Genomic DNA, 19528 nt, shown 5'->3' on the forward strand with positions numbered 1-19528 from the left:
CACGCAGTAAGTGCTTCATAAAATCTCTTACTAATTCTATATCATGGGGCATGCCTCAACTAGATTTTAGGAACAGGAGTAGGGAGCCTGAAGAGAAAATGGGTTGGGGGAAACGACGGGGCAAGGCCACTGCCCTTGTTGAAAACACTCACCTCCTGAAAAAGTGTAGACATTTCACAGACCAGACATGAGCTGGGGCTTTGCATTTCACATTTGTGCCTATCAGAGAGGAAGAAATCTCGCAGTAGTGGAGTGTGGGTAAGTGCCTGGACAATACAGTTCATAAAACACGTGTTCCCAAGATTGATTAGCCCTCGAAGACCTGTAAAAAGAGAGAGGTGCATAAGTAAGAGGCAATTTAAATGAATAGCAAATTTGAAATTTTTACTCTTTACCCCCACATCACCTTTAGTCTTTGTGCAGAACTAGGTAATGAGTACTTGAAAGGAAAAAAGGGCATATTTTCCTCCACTAATATAGTCCTTCGCCTAAAAATGGATTAGGTGACGCTGTATTTTTTACCCAACTGGCAGACTCACTGCTAATATTGAAACCTTAATCCAGTTTGTTTTGTTATATTGCATTATGCACATCTTCTCTGCCAAGTGCTGTTCTAAGCACTGTTATAGATACAAGTCAATCGGGCTGGACACAGTCCCTGTCCCTCATGGGGGTCAGTCTAGAGATGAGGGAGTAGGATTTAATCTCCATTTTACAGATGAGGAAACAGAGGGACAGAGAAGTGAAGTGACTTGCCCAAGAAGTCTGGCAGACCAGTGCAGATCTGGGATTAGATTCCAGGTCTTCTGACTCAGGCCTGCGCTCTTTCCACTAGGACACAATGCTTCACCCTGATTAATATTCACCCACAGAATTTAAGAGAAACAGTATTTTAATCTGTAGAATAAGAGACCAGTGAAGTGTCTTCAGATAACAGCATTCCTGATTCTTAATCTTTCTGGGTTTGCTTTCCTATTAGGTAAAAATACACGTCCACTGACCCAAGTACAAACAGGAGAACCTCAACTACCAAAAGCTCATTTATTTAAAGTCAAACCAACTGGGACAAAATTAAGTGCTACATACTCAAACTGAGGTTGCTGCTTCTGATCTATGGTCATAAATTCTTAAAACTGCAAGGTGGCACAAGATTCTTAACAAACCATAATATGTATTGATGTCCTAGAAAAAAAGCTGTGAGACTATGCCCAGCTGTCCTTATTGTCTAAAGTAGCTGATTCCCAACTGGTTAATCTAGATGAGGAATGGTACTTTGAAGGTGGGAGAGCCCATTTCTTACCAACTTCATTTTGGAGATTTATTTATTTTTATTACTGTCCATCTCCCCTTTCTGGACTTAAGCTTGTTGTGGGCAGGGAGTGCATCTACCAACTCTGTTATGTTGTTATTTTCCCCAAGCAGTTAGTACAGTGCTCTGCCCACAGTAAGCACTAAATAAATAAGATTGATATTGCTTGAGTAACTGTTCTGAATGCGAGAGTAGGGGAGAGTGGCAAGGATGGGGAGGAAATTGGCAGTGATGGGCCCCCTGTTCAATACAATTTGCCATATCGTATTTGCTTGAAATGTGAGAACTAGAAAAAAAGAAAGGAGTAAAAGCATTAACAAATAACACAGCATCATTGGCTACATTCATTCCTAAATTCTACAGGCCACTAACATAATTGAACACTTAACCAATAAGATAAACTCCCAAGCAACCAAAATGCTCAGACCCGAACCCGTTTTGGCTGAGAGAGGCAGGGGATGACTGGGTTCCATTTCTGACCCAAATGCGAGGTTTAAGGTGGGGGGGGGGGGGGGGCGGGGGTGACCCTAGTTTCCAACTCCAGGGTTTCATAAGGGAGAACTGCCAGATTCCAAGGGGAGGGGGACAAAAAAATAGTACCCTTGCCAAGCTCACAGAAGAACTACAGGGGAAGGAGAAAAAGCTTGGCAAGGCAATGGGACAGAGCTATTAGTCTGGGGAGGTGTCCACCAACATCACTGAAGTCATACTTTACCAAGTGCTTAGAACAGTGGTCTGGACTCTAAAAGAGAAAGAGCATGGCCTACTGGATAAAGCACGGGCCTCGGAGTCAGAAGAACGTGGGTTCTAATCCTGGCTTAACCACTTGTCTGCTGTGTGTCCCTGGGCAAGTCACTAAACGTCCCTATGCCTCAGTTACCTCGTCTATAAAATGGGGATTAAGACTGTGCACGCCATTTGGGACACTGACTATGTCCGTCCTGCTTTACTTGTATCTACTCAATTCTTAGTACTGTGCAGGGTACAAAGTAAGTGCTTAAACACCACTGGGGGAAAAAAAAGAAGGATTGATGGGGCAAGGGGAGGAAGGAAGGGAAGGTATTTGCTGAGGCAGTAACTATTCCCACTTCCTTTCCCTGGACAACCCCTGGAATTATTGTTCCTAAGGCCATTTTGATTGGGAGAGATGAGGACCTAGGACTATAGTCTTGAATCACTCTTCCCTAGAAACAGGCCAGGGATGGATGGGAGTGGAGTGTGCATGTGAATGTCTGAAGATATTTTAGGGGGATGGAAATGGATAGTCAAATAAGGGAAGAGAAGATATCGCCATGAGTGAAGGAAAATGAAGTTTAAGTTTTCTCATAAGAAAATCCAGGAAGTGGAATTTAACAGAAATCAATCAGTGGTATTTGAGGTCTTTCATTCATTCATTCAATAGTATTTATTGAGCGCTTACTATGTGTAGAGCACTGTATTAAGCGCTTGGAATGTACAAATCGGCAACAGAGACAGTCCCTGCCCTTTGACGGGCTTACAGTCTAATCGAAGACAGGTCTTCCTGTGTGCAGAGCACTGTACTAAGCACTTGGGAGAGTACAAGAGAAGCAGCAAGGTGTAATGGATAGAGACTGGGACTGGGAGTCAGAAAGTCATGGGTTCTAATCCCGACTCCACCACCACTTGTCTGCTATATGACCTTGGGAGAGTCACTTCACTTCTCTGGGCCTCAGTTACCTCATCTATAAAATGGGGATTGAGACTGTGAGCCCCATGTGGGACAGGGACTTTGTCTAACCAGATCTACCCAGTGCTTAGTATAGTGCCTGGCACATAGTTAAGCGCTTAATAAATACCATAATTATTAATTGTTATTATTACAATACAACAGAGTTGTATTGCCACCTTCTTCCCAATAAGCAGCAGCATGGCCTAGTGGAAAGCGCTCGAGCCTGAAAGTTAGAGGATATGGGTTCTAATCCCAGGCCCCTCACTTGTCAGAGAAGCAGCGTGGCTCAATGGAAAGAGCCTGGGCTTGGGAGTCAGAGGTTATAGGTTCTAATCCCGGCTCTGTTGCTTGCCAGCTGTGTGACTTTGGGCAAATCACTTAATTTATCTGTGCCTCAGTTATCTCATCTGTAAAATGGGGATTTAAACTGTGAGCCCCATGTGGGCCAATCTGATCACCCTGTATCCTTCCAGTGCTTAGAAGAGTGCTTTGCACATAGTAAGCACTTAACAAATACCACCATTATTATTATTATTGTCTGCTATGTGACCTTGAGCAAGTCATTTAACTTCTTTGTGCCTGGATACAAAGATGTGAGGCCCATGTGGGCCATGGACTATGTCCAATTTGATTATCTTGTATCTACACCAAAAACCAAACCCCCTCCACAAACCCCCCAAAAGTCTCTCTCTTTCTTTCTCTCTCTCTCTCTCTCTCTCTCTCTCACACACACACACAGACACGTGTTTCCCAAATAATTTAAACAAGGCTCAATCTCTCAGCCTTCTCCCAAAAGTCTAATCCCAGTTTGGGCACTCTGCTGTGTTTGACCTTGTGAAAGTCATTTAATGCAGAAGGGAAGAAGAGTAATGGAAATTAAGACTTAGTCGGGGAAGGTTTCTTGGAGGAGATGTGATTTCAGTGAGGCTTTGAAGATGGGGGAGAGCTGTGGTTTGTCCTCAACTGAATTGAAGCCACTTAGAACCCAGGAGCCCTTCCACACCTCTAAACACGCTGAGAAGCAGCGTGGCTCAGTGGAAAGAGCATGGGCTTTGGAGTCAGAGGTCATGGATTCGAATCCCAGCTCGGCCACTTGTCAGCTGTGTGACTTTGGGCAAGTCACTTAACTTCTCGATGCCTCAAATTACCTCGTCTGTAAAATGGGGATTAAGACTGTGAGCCCCACGTGGGACAACCTGATTCCCCTGTGTCTACTCCAGTGCTTAGAACAGTGCTTGGCACATAGTAAGCACTTAACAAATATCAACATTATTAAACATCTTCAAGTTATCACAACACCCTCAACTCCCAGAGCATTTAATGTATAGCTTATATTCTCTATTACTTCTTTCTCTAGGTAAATACAGTGCCTCTCGCTTCAATTAGACTGTAAGCTCTTTGAAGGCAGGGATCACGTACACTAGTTCACCTGCACTCTCTCCCAAACAGCTAATACAGTGCTCTGCATGTAAATCACACAATAAATACTATTGATTGACTGACTGCACCATCAAAATGGCTAAGACCTTTGTACTACATGAAAATTCTTGATGGGACACGCTCAGAAAGGTATGAAAAATACTATGTTAACACTTTAAATTATATTCTTCTATCACTTAACCACCTGTAAAACCCTGCTTTTACTCACACTTTTGTTATAAGATAAAAATGATGAAAATTGTTATGGGTGATTTTTAATTTTTAAAGTATGAGAATTCCCTTTCAGAAGCCCATTTCTTCTTCCTCTCCTACCTGATTCTGTGGGACAATCAAGTCTGAAAGACCTAAGCATTTCCTAGTCCTATTGTTTTTTTAAGGGCAAAATGTCATTTTTCCTCACTTATGCTAATGGACTAAAAGCTACCCTGCCGGTGGAAACGCATACAAATTAGCTTTTCTCTGCACCACTACTTTAAACATCCATATCAAGGTTTAGAGGGAGGTTAGGATATGCTCAGCCCAACTCCAGCTACCATTTCAATTGTTTATGTAATTATAAAACTTCTATCACAGAACAAATTCAGGGACATTAGAAAGATGTTAATGGGTATCCATAATAGCTTACGAGAAAGAAATTCAAGATCACGTTTAATGGAATAAGAAGAGACATTTCTAGGACCATGGGCTTCTTATGAGGAAGTGAGGAGCAGGAAGGAGGCTATTTCTCTCTGGGTTTGGTCCTATGGACTCCAAATGGCAAATGTTTCTTTCAAGATCTTATCCTCAGAATTAAGCCAAAGAACAATTTATTATATTTTAGATAGACCAAGCAAAATTAAAATTAATAGCTAAAATACCTACCAAAACACACAAAATAAAGTTAGAATATGTTCATTTCTTTTAAAATCCTGCTACGTTTGTAAGAAACTACCCAATATCGCACTACGGGGGAATACATTTCTGACAGGCATGGGAATAAATATTGGCACTGTTCTTCCTATTTTTTTTTTAAGAGCACAAAGAATACACACAGTGAATGGCTGAAAACTGCATTGAGATTTATGTAGCAATTTATTTGTAGATTACAGCACTGTAAATGTGTCCTGTATATGGCAGGTAAGACAGAGCAAGAAAGTCTTTTTTCCCCCAGACTGAAGATTAAAAATTTCTAAAAATAACCTCGATATGAATGTGCTCTGACAAACTAATACCTCCACCTCATTGTCTAACCTGTCTTTAAGGCTAATCTTAACACATTCAACTCTGATAGTTCTTAAATTGTGGATGACAAATACTGCATTCACGAGAAGAAAAATGCAAATTAGAACTGTCAATCACTTTGGTTATTCAGATCTCCCTCCCCTTCATCCACCACTTCCTCCAGAAGACAGCAGACGAGCTCTTGTTGTGGGATAGATGAGATCTTTAACGTCATGATTTATACATCATATATTTTAATACCATTCTATCGCTATTCAACGGTAAAGCACTCAAATCCTTCACAAATCAATAGTTATCAAATTGAGAGAGTTATTTCAACATCTTTTGTTTTATATTGTTAATCAGCCTTATATGATTCAATATTATTTCACTGTGTCTCATACTACAGAGGGGTATCAAATTCAGATGGAAAAAATGAACAAAATAGGCTCCTGGACAATGTCATCTAACTCTCCTTGGTTTAACTGCTGTTCATTCAATTGTATTTATTGAGCGCTTACTGTACTAAGTGCTTGGATGAGTACAATATAACAGTAAACAGACACATTCCCTGCTCGCAACGAGCTACTTAAACACTGATACCAGCCACTGGTCACTTCTGAATTTTCCTTTTCAGTCCAGCCCCACCTCGCACTGTGGGGTGGGCATGGTCTCAGAAGTTCCCAAAAGAAAGGAGGAGAAGGAAGAAAAGGAAGGAGGCGAAAGGAAGAAGCAAAAGGGGGCGGTTGGAGAGAAAGAATGAGGAAGGCAAGGGGAACCTTTAAATGTTCCAACACGGCTTTCTGCCATTCCACTCTGAAGTCCCGGTCCCTGTATTGCATTTGGCTCTCAGACTAACTGCCCTCACACATTAAGGTCATCAGAGGACCTGGGTTCTAATCCCAGCTCTGCCATCTGTCTGCTGTGTGACCTTGAGCAAGTCACTTAACTTCTCTGTACCTTGGTTCCCTCACCTGCAAAATGGGAATTCAGTATCTGTTCCCCCTTCTACTTAGATTGTGAGTCCCATGTGCGACCTTATCTTGTACCTACCCCAGTGTTTAATACCCAGTAAGTGCTTAACGAATACTATAATTCCTATCACGAGGCCACGCGTGATACCTGGGAACCCCATTCCCAGATCCTCTTTCTTCTGACTTCCTTCTTTCAATAAAGTGACTCCTAAAATGAACTTCATCCAGGGAATGTTCCATTACTGATTAGACGGTCGGCAATTTCTCCCATGCAAGTCGTATTTATCGAGCACTTAACTCTAGAACACTGAACTAAGCGCTTGGGAGAGCACCCATCAAAATGCCTTGAGGACCTTACAATCTAGCACAGGGAATAGACACTAAAATAAATTGAGAGGGGTAAATAAATGGAGTTTAAAGTTATGCACCTATTATGTGGGCTGGGATATTCTCTGCCTAAACTCCCTTGATAATAATGATAATGATGTTATTTGTTAAGCGCTTACTATGTGCTGAGCACTGTTCCAAGCACTGAGCACTGTTCTAAATACTGAGCCATGACTTCCCTTACTCATCAACCCCTTCCGCCTCTGTCATTTACCTAGTTTTATCGATCAAAATTCAGTCGTTTGGCATGCATATTAAGGTTGGACCATTTCAATACTGTGTTTTTAGAAACCGTGAGCCAAGAGCACTTGCCATGTCTTCTAAAGGCCCGTCATTTCACTGCACCTCAGTTCCCTCACCTGTAAAATGGTGATTAAGACTGTGAGCCCCAGGTGGGATAAGGACTGCATCCAACCTGAATGGCTTGCATCTACCCCGTCACTTAGTACAGTGCCTGGCACAAAGTAAGTGCTTAAATGTGGCTACTTAAAAAGAAGTGCCTCAAAGCAGTACAAACATTAAGAAGGAAACAAATAATAGTCTTTACTTCCTGTGCAAAAGATGTGCCAGACACACTTGGTAGGGAGATAAGGAGGAGACAAGAGTGAGAAATGCAAGCACGGAGGGTGAAACTGACAAGAGAGTTGATGGCCTGAGGAAATGAGCGAAGGAAGAGAAGCAGGGGGTAGAGAAAGTGTTGGGAAGAGTCTCCAAAAAAAAAAAAAAAATCAGGAATATTTTATGACGTTCATTTGAAACACATTTCATTAGCTTTTTAGAATTTACCATTCCTGGTATATGTGAGTTTTGGAGGTCTGCCAGGGTTTCAGCCTCCACAACCTGCCACTTGCAGTATATGTCCCTCAGCTTGTTTTGCTTCTCTCTATCTCCTCTTCCCCCTTTCGCTCGCTCTCTCTCTCTCTCTCTCTCTCTCTCTCTCTCTCTCTCTCTCTCTCGCTCTCCTAAAACAAGCACCCTGCATAGATCCTTGGGGATTTCTTCAATCTGCAGAAGCCAAAGATCGAGCTGTCTGTGATACACCATCTAGACTGTCAGCGTGAGGTTGGAGCGTAGCAGAAGACAGTCAGTCGATCCTGGACACTCCTCCGGTAGGACTGCAGTGAACCGCGCCTTTCAAACCCTTCTTACACAGACTTGAGAGGAGGTAATTTTTTAGTTTGTGGCTGCATCTAGGAAGATGTTCTGCACATTTCACGGAGTAAGACTAGAACTGTGCTGCTTTTCGTTACCATCCTCATGGGGTCTGACGACTTTTTTCCCTGTTTAGAGATCACTACCCACTCAAGTGTTGAAGTGTTTAATTGCAAAGTACCAAAGTTCCAACATGCTGATTGTAATGGGCTCTTCGAATCTTTTGTAGAAATGCTCTTTTGTCTCACCCCAGTTTGCCATTTGTGGGGCATATTTTTTGTTTCTTAGAATTGTATCTGTTACGTGCTTACTGTGTGCCAGCTGAAATAAGTGCTAGGATAGATACAAGGTTGGACCCAATACATGTCCCCCACACCCTTTATTTTGCACCCTTAATTCACTTCTCCCTCAGCCCCATAGCACTTATGTACATATCCATAATGTATTATATTAATGCCTGTCTCCCCTCTAGACTGTAACCTCGTTGTGTGCAGGGTACATGTATACCAGCTCTGTTATATCGTACTCTACCAAGCGCATAGTACAGTGCTCTGCACAAAGTAAGCGCTCAACAAATGCGCTTGAGTGGGGCTCACAGTCTTAATTCCTATTTTACTGATAAGTTAATGAGGCAGAGAGAAGTAAAGTGGACTTGCCTAAGGTCACAGAGCAGACAAGTGGCAGAGTCAGGAGGAGAACCCAGGTCCTGGCTCTTTCCATTAGGCCATGCTGCTTCCTATAGTTATCCTCACATGACCTGGCAGGGTGGCAAAATGCTTTGGCTTCAGAGGAAAATGCAGGAGTAGGCAGTCATTTATATCACTGAACACATCTAGAAGGCTCAAGACCAGTGAATTCTTCACTGCTAATCTAACAGCTGAAAGCTGTTGGAAAGAGGGAAGTGTTTCCAAACTGTAAACTCGTTCTGGGCAGGGAACGGGTCTCCTAATTCTGTTGCATTTTAGTCTCCCAAGTGCTTAGTACAGTGCTCTGCCCATAGTAAGCGCTCAATAAACATGATTGATTTCCACCCTTCTGTCTGGAAACTAACCAAAAGGAAGTTTAGTTTTGCTTATGCTTTGAGATATTTTAATTAAAGACTGATAGGCAATAGATTCTTATACTAGATAACTATAAACATGGTAAAAGGGTCTTAGATTTCATGGCAAGGTTGGGAGGTGGAAGTATATGATCCTTCCTTGACAATATAAGGGATGTTAGTTGACTCGAAGATACACATTTTCAGGAACAGAAGCAGATACGAAGAAATACATGGAGCTCAGAAGAGGCCAGAGGAAGAACAGGGAAGATAAAGATTTTGCTAATCCAGAATAAGGGGAGCAAAGGAAGGAATGTGGCTATTAATGGACATGCTCCTTTAGGTAATGCTTGGGGAATTTTCATTATATAGAGAAGCAGCATGCCCTAGTAGGCCAGGAGACAGAGGGCCTGGGTTCTAATCCTAGCTCTGCCAACCTGTCTGCCCTGTGACTCTGGGCAAGGCACAATTTATCTGTGCCTCAGCTGCCTCATCTGTAAAATGAGGATTGAGGACTGTAGGACATGGACTGTGTCCAACCTGATTAGCTTGTATCTACTCTAGCCCCCAGTAATGTGCCTGGCACATAGTAAGCATATGACGAACACCACTAAACAAAAGTGCCAACCTTTTCACTGTCAAGAACTCTAAACCATTCAAAAATGTAGCATTCCAAACTGGTCAGGATGGAGTGCACCAAACAAAAATAATTATTTTATTGGAAAACCAAATTCATAGAGAATACATTTTCCACCCTGAATGCTAGAGAAGACTGTAGCTTTGCAGTGACCCTGTATATCGAGCTGCAGTTTTCAATTAAAATCAATGTCAAGGAAATATAAAAGAATCAGACCTCAGGCTTAGTGGGACAAATTCATAATGACTGCTTAGGTAGAAAGCACAAGGCTCAAAGCAAACTATTCTCTCTCATCACAACTCACCAAACACCGTAAACACAACCAAGGTTCCGATGTGATTATCCTCATTAGAGCCAAACCATCTATGCCAAATCTTTCTCACTTAGTCGAGTGGTCCCCTGAACTCCTGCCAACTAAGAAACACTAAGCCAGTATTAACCTGTTGGTGTCTGGCAGCAGCAGGAACCACTCAATAAAGGATTCGAACCGAAATAAAGGGAAGCCTTTCATATCTAAGAGTGGAACGAATAAGATGGTGTTTGGAATAATTATCTTCCCCTTTTGAGAAAGGACTAAGTGTTGGATTCTAATTTCGAGGAGGTGGGTTTCCACAAACTGTCTTCGAAACGAACTAAGGTGCTGAGGATCAGATGAAGGGTTAAAAGGGAGTCGGGCATTATGGACCTTGCATAATATCAGGTGTGGTTAAAAAGGATAAATAGCTTAAGTTTTGAAACCAAAGAAGATAGAGTCTTTAAATGTTCAGTTCAGTTTAAAACGAGAGGAGAGGCATGATGCAGCATTTTCGGTATTTCATTTTTTAACCCTACTTTGCCTGACTGCACTAAATGCCGTTTTCTTTGGGTGAACACAGAGAAAAGCCAACTGACTTCATCCCTCAGTTGGTACAATTATGGAGCATCGAGGGTTTTTATAGAGCTTCTAATATGCGCAGAGCACTGTACTGAGCACTTTGGAGAATTCCCTAGAGTGGGGACCCACGTGAAATTTACAATCGTGTGATGGAGGCACAGATACTACAATATATTGCAAGCAAGAGGCAGCAGTAGGGCATATAAATATGAACATTGGTGTTATAATAATTATGGTACTTGTTAAGCCCTTACTATGTGCCAAGCACTGTCCTAAGTGCTGGGGGCAGCGGGGTTAGATACAAGTTAATCAGGTTGGACACGGTCCCTGGAGGGTTGGGCAGACTCCAGTGACACAGATAAAGGAAACGGGCAATTGGGGCATACAAAGCGGAGAAATTAAAGACTGACTGGGAAAGGCTTCCTGGAGATGTAATTTCAGAAGGGCTTTGTGGATGGGGGAGAGGAGTGGGCTGTGGATATGGACAAGGTGGAAGACAAGGGCATGACTGAGCAGGAAGCTGGCAAGCAAGAGACTCGGAAACCCAGCACAGTAGTAATAATAATAATGATGATGGTATTTAAGGGCTTACTATATGCCAAGTACTGTACTAAGCACTGGGCATAGTCCCTGTCGCAGATGGGGCTCAGTCTCAATCCCCGTTTTACAGTTGAGGTAACCGAGGCCCAGAGAGGTGAAATGACTTGCCCAAGGTTACACAGCGGCCAGGCGGCGAAGCCGGGATTAGAACAGAAAGGATGTTAGCGCGAGAGGAACCGAGTGAGTGGGGTATAGGTGAGGGATAAGAGAATGCACTTGGATTTTCTCCTCCCATTCATCCCTCCCTCAGCCCCACAGCACACATACATATCCCAAGTGCTCAGCAGCATGGCTCAGTGGAAAGAGTCCGGGCTTAGGAGTCAGAGGTCATGGGTTCGAATCCCGGCTCTGCCACTTGTCAGCTGTGTGACTACGGGCAAGTCACTTCACTTCTCTGTGCCTCAGTTACCTCATCTGTAAAATGGGGATTAACTGTGAGCCTCACATGGGACAACCTGATTACCCTGTATCTACCCCAGCACTTAGAACAGTGCTCTGCACATAGTAAGTGCTTAACAAATACCAACATTATTATTATTTGTACACAGTAAGTGCTCCATAAACAGGATTGAAAATTATTTACTTATATTAACATCGGTTTCACTGTCTAAACTGCACACTGGTTTTGGGCAGGGAATATGTCTACCAACTCAGTTCTATTGTACGCTCCCAAGCATGTAATACAGTGCTCTGCACACAGTAAGGGTTCAATAAATATGACTGACTGATTGTTAAATTGAAGGAAGAGAGCTGACATACAGCCTTAAAAACAACGGAAAGGAGGTCAAATGCTAAGTAATTCCCATTTCCTCTATCTATAATTTATTTTAATGTTCGTCTCGCTCTTGACTGGAGCTCCTTTTGGGCAGTGATTGTACCCGAAAGGAACTACTGTACTCTCCCCAAATGCTTAGCCCCCCTGGACTGTAAGTTCCTCTGGGGTGGTGACTGTACCCAAAAAGATCTCCCCAAGTGCTTAGCACAGTTCTGTCCAAATAAGTGCTCAAAATTCCATTGATTGATAGATAAAGGGGTTGGCACTGGGGGCTTATGAGGAGTGGGGAGATGGGTGAAGAATGTCATTTTAGAAAAATGATCTGGGCAGCAGAGGAAAATATAGGCCGGAGAGGAGAGGAACTGGAGGCAGAGAGGTCAGAGAGGAGGCCGGTTAAGTGACGGAGCCGGAATGTGACAAGCCTAGACCAGTAGAGCAGCTATTTGGATGGAGAGGAAGGGGGGGATGCTAGAAATGTTGTGAGGAAGAATCAATAGGACTGAATATGAAGGTTGAAAGTGGGAGGAGTCGAGGATAACGCCCAGGCTGAAGACTTAAGAGGTGGGGTGGATCATGGCGTGGTCAACTTCATTGGTCAGGTTAGGTGGAGGAGAGGTCATCTGAGTACGGATAATCTGAGGGCAGGAAGAAATCCGAGGGAGCAAAGAAAGAGGGGGCTTGGGCCTAGTGAGGCGGTAGTTGAAGCTGTAGGAGTATATGAGCTCCCCAAGGGAGTGACTATTTTGAGGAGAAGAGCAAGAACAGGACACTATGGCAAACCCACAGTTGGGGGTGGGAAGCAGAGGAAAGGTTGGTGAATAGTAATAATAATAATGATCGTATTTGTTAAGCGCTTTCGATGTGTCAAGCGCTGTTCTAAGCGCTGGGGCGGATTCAAGCTAATCAGGGTGGACAGAGTCCCTGTCCCACGTGGGGCTCCCAGTCTTAATCCCCATTTTACAGATGAGGGAACTGAGGTACCGAGAAGTGAAGTGATTAGCCCAAGGTGACACAGTAGACAAGTGACGTAACTGGGATTAGAACCCAGCTCCTTCTGGCTCTATCCACTATGCCACGCTGCTTCCTTAGATACAGAGGTATTGGCTAAAGAGAGGTAAGGGCGGAATCCCGCGAGAGAATGGTGCCAGAAGGATCAAAGTTAATGTTTTCAGGAGAAAGGAGTGGTCCATAGCTAAGAGATTTTAAAATGGAAATAAAATGCACATCAGGGGTTGCTACAAAATTCAGAGTTAAAAAACTCTTTAAACACAAAAATTTATTGCCATGTAACTGTTCCGGGACAGTATCCTCATTTGTAAAACTGCTAAATATGCCTATTACTAAATTACTTAAAAAAAATACTAGCCTGTTTGAGAAGCTGTAAAGACTTGTGTTCCACTGCAATCAATGCAAACATAATTTGGACACAATTCCTAGTAAAGGTGAAAATCAAAACGCAGACAGCCGGAACAGGTTTACAGGGTTTAAAAAAACAAAAAACCAGATGTAATCACAAATGCAACCATTTTCATTTCTTTAAAATGAATGAAAGAGTCCACCATCTACGCTCTATACTACCAGGAACCTGGAAAGCAAAGCAGAGTTAAAGGATTTAACCTTGTGAATTAATTCAGCAGTGTCAGGCCCCACCAGACTCATACCCTACTCGGTAAACTTGGATTTAATATTACCACATGACTAATTTGATATTTCAAGTTAGCCTACTAAAATCATTACTGTCATTTCCCACTCGAACTAATTCTGTGGTCATAAATTAGCGGTGCTTGAACACTTTCTTCACCAGGATAAGCCTGTGTTATTGAACTGCCTCAAGAAGTGCACTGTTAAACTGCTCTCATAACTTGACATCCCACCTATTTCTGGTGCGCCCTCCAACATCGTGCTTCAAACTTAAGTCTATAGAGTGGGGTACATAGGGACTGAAGAGAAAAGAAATCATTTTGCTCCACTATGGAATTTTAGAGCTGGAGAGGTTGTTTGGTTTTTTTTAATGGTATTTGCTAAGCACTTACTATATGCCAGGCACTGTAATAAGCACTGGGATAGATATAAGCTTAACAGGTTGGACACAGTCCCTGTACCACATGGGGCTCACAGTCTTAATACCCATTTTACAGATGAGGTAGCTGAGTGACACAGAGAAGTGAAGTGTCTTATGCAAGGTCACACGGCAAACAAGCGGCAGGGCCAGGATTAATAATAATAATAATGTTGGTATTTGTTAAGCGCTTACTATGTGCCGAGCACTGTTCTAAGCGCTGGGGCAGACACAGGGGAATCAGGATGTCTCACGTGGGGCTCACAGTCTTAATCCCCATTTTACAGATGAGGTAACTGAGGCACAGAGAAGTTAAGTGACTTGCCCACGGTCACACAGCTGACAAGTGGCAGAGCTGGGATTCGAACTCATGACCTCTGCCTCCAAAGCCCATGCTCTTTCCACTGAGCCATGCTGGATTATAACTCAGGTCCTTCTGGGTTTTGATCTTGCCATTCCAGACTAAAATTCACTACGCGCTGCTGTCCACCACCCGGTGAACAGTACCACAAACGGTCCTCTGGACTTCATGTGGGATTTTCCAGGTCTACTTCTGTCTAACTCCTGACGTTTAGCAGCGTGGCTCAGTGGAAAAAGCTCGGGCTTGGGAGCCAGAGGTCGTGGGTTCTAATCCCAGCTCTGCCACTTGTCAGCTGAGTGACTTTGGGCAAGTTACTTAACTTCTCTGTGCCTGAGTTCCCTCATCTGTAAAATGGGGATAAAGACTGTTAGCCCCATGTGGGACAACCTCATTACCTTGTATCCCCCCCAGTGCTTAGAACAGTGCTTAGCACATAGTAAGTGCTTAACAAATGCCATCATTATTATTCTAAATGGTTGCAAGGTATCATATCAGTGAAACAAAGTTCAAAGCCAGAAAAATCTGTTTTATTTTTGGAAAAAAGCCCAACCTATAAATGATTTCTAAATGTACCATGAATTGAAAGAGGGCTCAGTAAAGAGAGAAAAGAAAGCAGAGAAAGAGGAGTATCAGAGGGTAAGAAAGGATTAGGAAGTGGCATGGCTTAGTGGAAAGAGCCCGGGCTTGGAAGTCAGAGGGTGTGGGTTCTAATCCTGACCCTGCCACTTGTCTGCTGTGTGACCTTGGGCAAGTCACTCAACTTCTCGGTGCCTCAGTTACCTCATCTGTAAAATGGAGATTAAAAGTGCGAGCCCCACGTGGGACAAGCTGATTACCTTGTATCTACCCCAGTGCTTAGAACCATGCTTGGCACACAGTAAGTGCTTAACAAATACTATAATTATTATTATTGGGGGGGAAAAAAAGGAAGGCACAATAGGAGTAGGATGAATGATCTTCATTTCTAGTCCCTGGAGGAGAGAGAGACTACAGCCAATTTGAAAAGACTAGTCAGTCCAGACTGAACCACATATCACCTTCTCTTTTTTACCTCAGTTATCCTGAGAGTGTGGGAGGGTATGTGCATATTGGGTGGAGAACAAGCAGGCAACCGAGGGGAGGGCATATGCATAAACTTCTACTGGCTTCAAGGGAACAATAGGCAGACTAAAAACTAGAGGAGATCTGGCCCAATTCTATTTGTCAGGACAGGTTTTTACCATAACTGTTACTTATAACATTTAAAAATAATAGGGACTCCAAGAGGCTATTTGGTCAGTTAATCGTTTTCATTAAGCGCTTACCGTGAGCTAAGCACTTGGGAGAATACAATACAACACAGTTCATTCATTCAATCGTATTTATTGAGAGTTTACTGTGTAAGAGCTTGGGAGAGGACAATACAACAGAAACATTCCCTGCCCACAACCAGTTTAAAGTCTAGAGTTTCCCTGCAGTGGCTTGTAAAGCCCACGGGGGCGGGGATTAGGTGTTATTATTTAGTACTGTGATCTGCACACCATAGGCATTCACTAAAAACTAGTGACGTTGATCTCAATCTAGCTCCCCAATGCAGGCAGGGATGTGATTGAACCATGGAAATCGGAAGGTTATTCTTCTCTTAAGAGATAAAGGGTCCACAATCTCTTTCGGTAGCCTGTCCAGGTACACCTGGCATAGAACAAGCATTCTGGCTAGATCGCTGGTAAGGAATTAGGGAATGTCTTCTGACAATGTGAAGCCTATTTGAACTTGGGAAGGAAGTGCTTATGCACAGACCGGGGAGTACTATGACTTGAGTGTTCTTTTACGTAAGCTTTTCATTCATTCATTCAATTGTATTTACTGAGCGCTTACTGTGTGCATAGCACTGTAATAAGCAATTGGAATGTACAATTAGGCAACAGATAGAGACAACCCCTGCCCAACAACGGGCTCACAGTCTAGAAGGGGGACAGACAGCATAACAAAACAAGTAGATAGGCATCAATACCATCAAAATAGAAGACAACCTTCGTGTTTTAGAAGAAGGTGTATTTAAACAAGAAGGAATTTTTTAAATGCTTTTTGTTAACCACTTAATAATGTTGGTATTTGTTAAGCGCTTACTATGGGCCGAGCCCTGTTCTAAGTGCTGGGGTAGACAGAGGGGAATCAGGTTGTCCCACGTGGGGCTCACAGTCTTAATCCCCATTTTACAGTTGAGGTCACTGAGGCACCGAGAAGTTAAGTGACTTGTATGTGTCAGACATTGTACTACGTGCTGGAGTAGGTATAAATTAATCAGGTTGGACACATTCCACATCCCTCATCGGGCTCACAGCCTTAATCCCTGTTTTACAGATAAGGTAACTGAGGCAAAGAGACGTTAAGTGAACACGGTCACACAGCAGAGAAGTGGCAGAGCTGGGTTTAGAACTTAGGTTCTTTTGACTCCCAGGCCTGTGCTCTATCCGCCAGGCCATGCCGCTTCTCATTCGGTATATCAATCAATCGTATTTGTTGAGTGCTTACTGTGTGCAGAGCACCTAACTAAGCACTTGGAGACACCTTTCCTGCCGAAGACAAGCTTAAAGGATACATGTAGTTCTCCTCTGATACAAGGAAAGAAGTCCATGTTCAGAAAAACATTTCTCTAATTGTGCTCTGATTCTGCTCTCACCTTCGATCCAAAACATGATGTGAAAACACATTCTGGAAGTATATTAGTAAACAGTAGAGTAACTGTGGCCTCCAAGCCAGTTTTATCCAGGAATACCATCAGTGGAAAAAAAATTATATCACAATACCAGATTAGTTATATATTTTTGCCAAGTAAGCACCACAAGATTAATTGGATTGTACTTAAATTAGTTCTGTAGAAAAAGTGGCCTTTTTCTGCCCATGAAATGTGAGGGGCTGTATTTTTCTTTTAAATTATATGTACTATTTCCTTAAAAGCTTTGTTTTTAAAAACAAGGGTTGGAAACCAAACCCGGAAGGACAATTTTCCCACAAGATTAAATCCTTCAAGAACATAACTCCTACATTATAAGAGAAGTGGGTGTACAACTCAAGAGAAAAGACCCTAAGAACTGATACCTGGATATAAAACAGTAGATTAACAGAAGGGTTTCGAGTCTCGGCAAAATGCATATGCTGATATGCACACAAGGAAAATAAATTAAATATTGCTGAAAATATTTCTACTAACTCTTTGCTGATAACAATTGAGGGTACATTTAACTTTATTCTAGGATTCCTCATGCTCTTCATCAGGAAAACAGGAATCCAGTTTCTTGGCATACACCCAAAATGAATTGGAAAAAAACACCCCAAAGCCCAAACAAAAAAAACCCGAACATATGGTAGATATTTTTAGGAGTCTGTTTTGTCTTATCTCTTTAACTACAAACCCAACGACCGCCACCCCCCCACCCAAAACAAAAACAAAAACAAAAAACCAACTTTAGAATCATCATCCAGCCTACTGCTCCTAATTGGCTTTTAATTGGCTTTCTCTCAGGTTATCTCAGAGTGGACTCTAGACAGACTGGAATTTCTGGAAATATAAAATGCCAAGAAAGCCAAGTTTTGAATACAGGAGGAATCTTTCACTACTCAGAACAGATATTTCTGAAAAGTGAAATTCTGCATCTCTAACCCATTTTCTCAAAGACATTCCCTTTAACAATTAAGACCGGGTGACTTATCAAGGTGTCTTCCAGTTCCAAATGAAAAGGGCAAATAAATTAAAAAAAAAACCCTCCCAAACGGACTTACTATCACCAGATAAATTATTAATTATATTTATTGAGTGTTGGAAGGATACGATATAACAGAGTTGGCAGATACGTTCCCTGCCCACAATTAGTTGACAGTCGAGAGTAAGTTTATCTTTAAATCTGGCCTTGATCAGTTGCCTTCTTCACTGTACTTTCTCTGTTCTTCTCAGTTTCGTTTCGCAGGCTATTTGCCTTTTCCTCAAACTTTGGTGGGTTAACCTATTTCTCTAATTAGACAATTCATTTTTCAGTGGCTAGGGAAGTGAAATAAAATTACCACTGGTAAAAGATCTTTATCAAATTCATTTTACAGCTTGAGACAAACCTGGAAGGGATTTCTCTCCATTCTGCATTTTTCCAAAATGGAAAAAAGGTTAGTTTCCCATTTTCCCTATGTTTTCCTGTTTTTCCGTGTGGTATGGCCTTCTGAAATGGCATCTATATCATCCTCATAAAATGCCTGCATGGTCGTGTTCTAAAAATTTTTGCAGCGAAAAGAGAATAAGCATGATGAAGAAATCTGACATTTTGATAGATTTAAAGTTGTGGTTCTAAATATTTATTGGTGCATATTAGGCATACCTTACTCTTTTAAAAAGATGAATGGCAAGCTTCGACTATGACCTAAATGGTTCAGGTCTGCTGAACGTGTGTTTTCATTGCTCAACTGGAATAGAACACCTTGGAAGAGCTAGGAAACACCGTTCCCACCACCCAGATCTGTTTGGATAATAACACGATTCACAAATTGGCCAAATAAAACCAGTCTGGGAAGAAATGACTGTGCACAGATGCATGGGGTCAGTTAAAGTGTGATGCTGTTACACAGCCTCTGCCTCAGCTTTACTGCAACCATATAACACTTTGAGTATTTGGGGTTTCTGCCACTTTGCTGTGTTGAATACCATAAATTCAGGAGAGCAAGAGTATAGAGTGACCTACAAGCGATGGACAAACTAACCAAAAAATCCAATAAATGTCAGTCTGGGAGGTATTCTGAACCACCTAACCCTTCACCAATGGTTATGATGACGAATGAGGTTCTTCAAGAACACCCTAACGTTACTACCTGAATTCACACATCCTTCCAAATAGAGAAGCTGAATGTGCTCTGCAGTTGTGTTTCAGATTTAAGTGCCACATAAATAATTACTTGAGTCTCACAAGACTTCAACAGGCAAAGAGATCAGCAGGGTTTGCTTCTGATGGCTACACGAATCTGTATAAGAATGCTAGAGTCTCCGTTCTGGCATTATCTAGGCAATCA

The 19528-nt window shown here is 42.4% G+C and overlaps 1 protein-coding gene across 13 annotated transcripts in view; it reads right to left on the reverse strand.

Moving 5' to 3' along the window:
- Nucleotides 1–19528, reverse strand: part of USP22 (ubiquitin specific peptidase 22) — a 252394-nt gene that overhangs the window by 57369 nt on the left and 175497 nt on the right. For all 13 annotated transcript variants that reach the window (XR_005659710.1, XM_029052315.2, XM_029052314.2 and 10 more), the window contains one exon: nt 153–322. Coding sequence is in view for 12 of the 13 variants with exons in the window: in XM_029052315.2 (XP_028908148.1) it covers nt 153–322 (170 nt within the window). In the remaining variant the exon portion in view is untranslated. The remainder of the gene's footprint in view (nt 1–152; nt 323–19528) is intronic.

Source organism: Ornithorhynchus anatinus, chromosome 2 (assembly GCF_004115215.2).
Source record: "Ornithorhynchus anatinus isolate Pmale09 chromosome 2, mOrnAna1.pri.v4, whole genome shotgun sequence".
In the NCBI taxonomy this organism is placed as follows: domain Eukaryota; kingdom Metazoa; phylum Chordata; class Mammalia; order Monotremata; family Ornithorhynchidae; genus Ornithorhynchus; species Ornithorhynchus anatinus.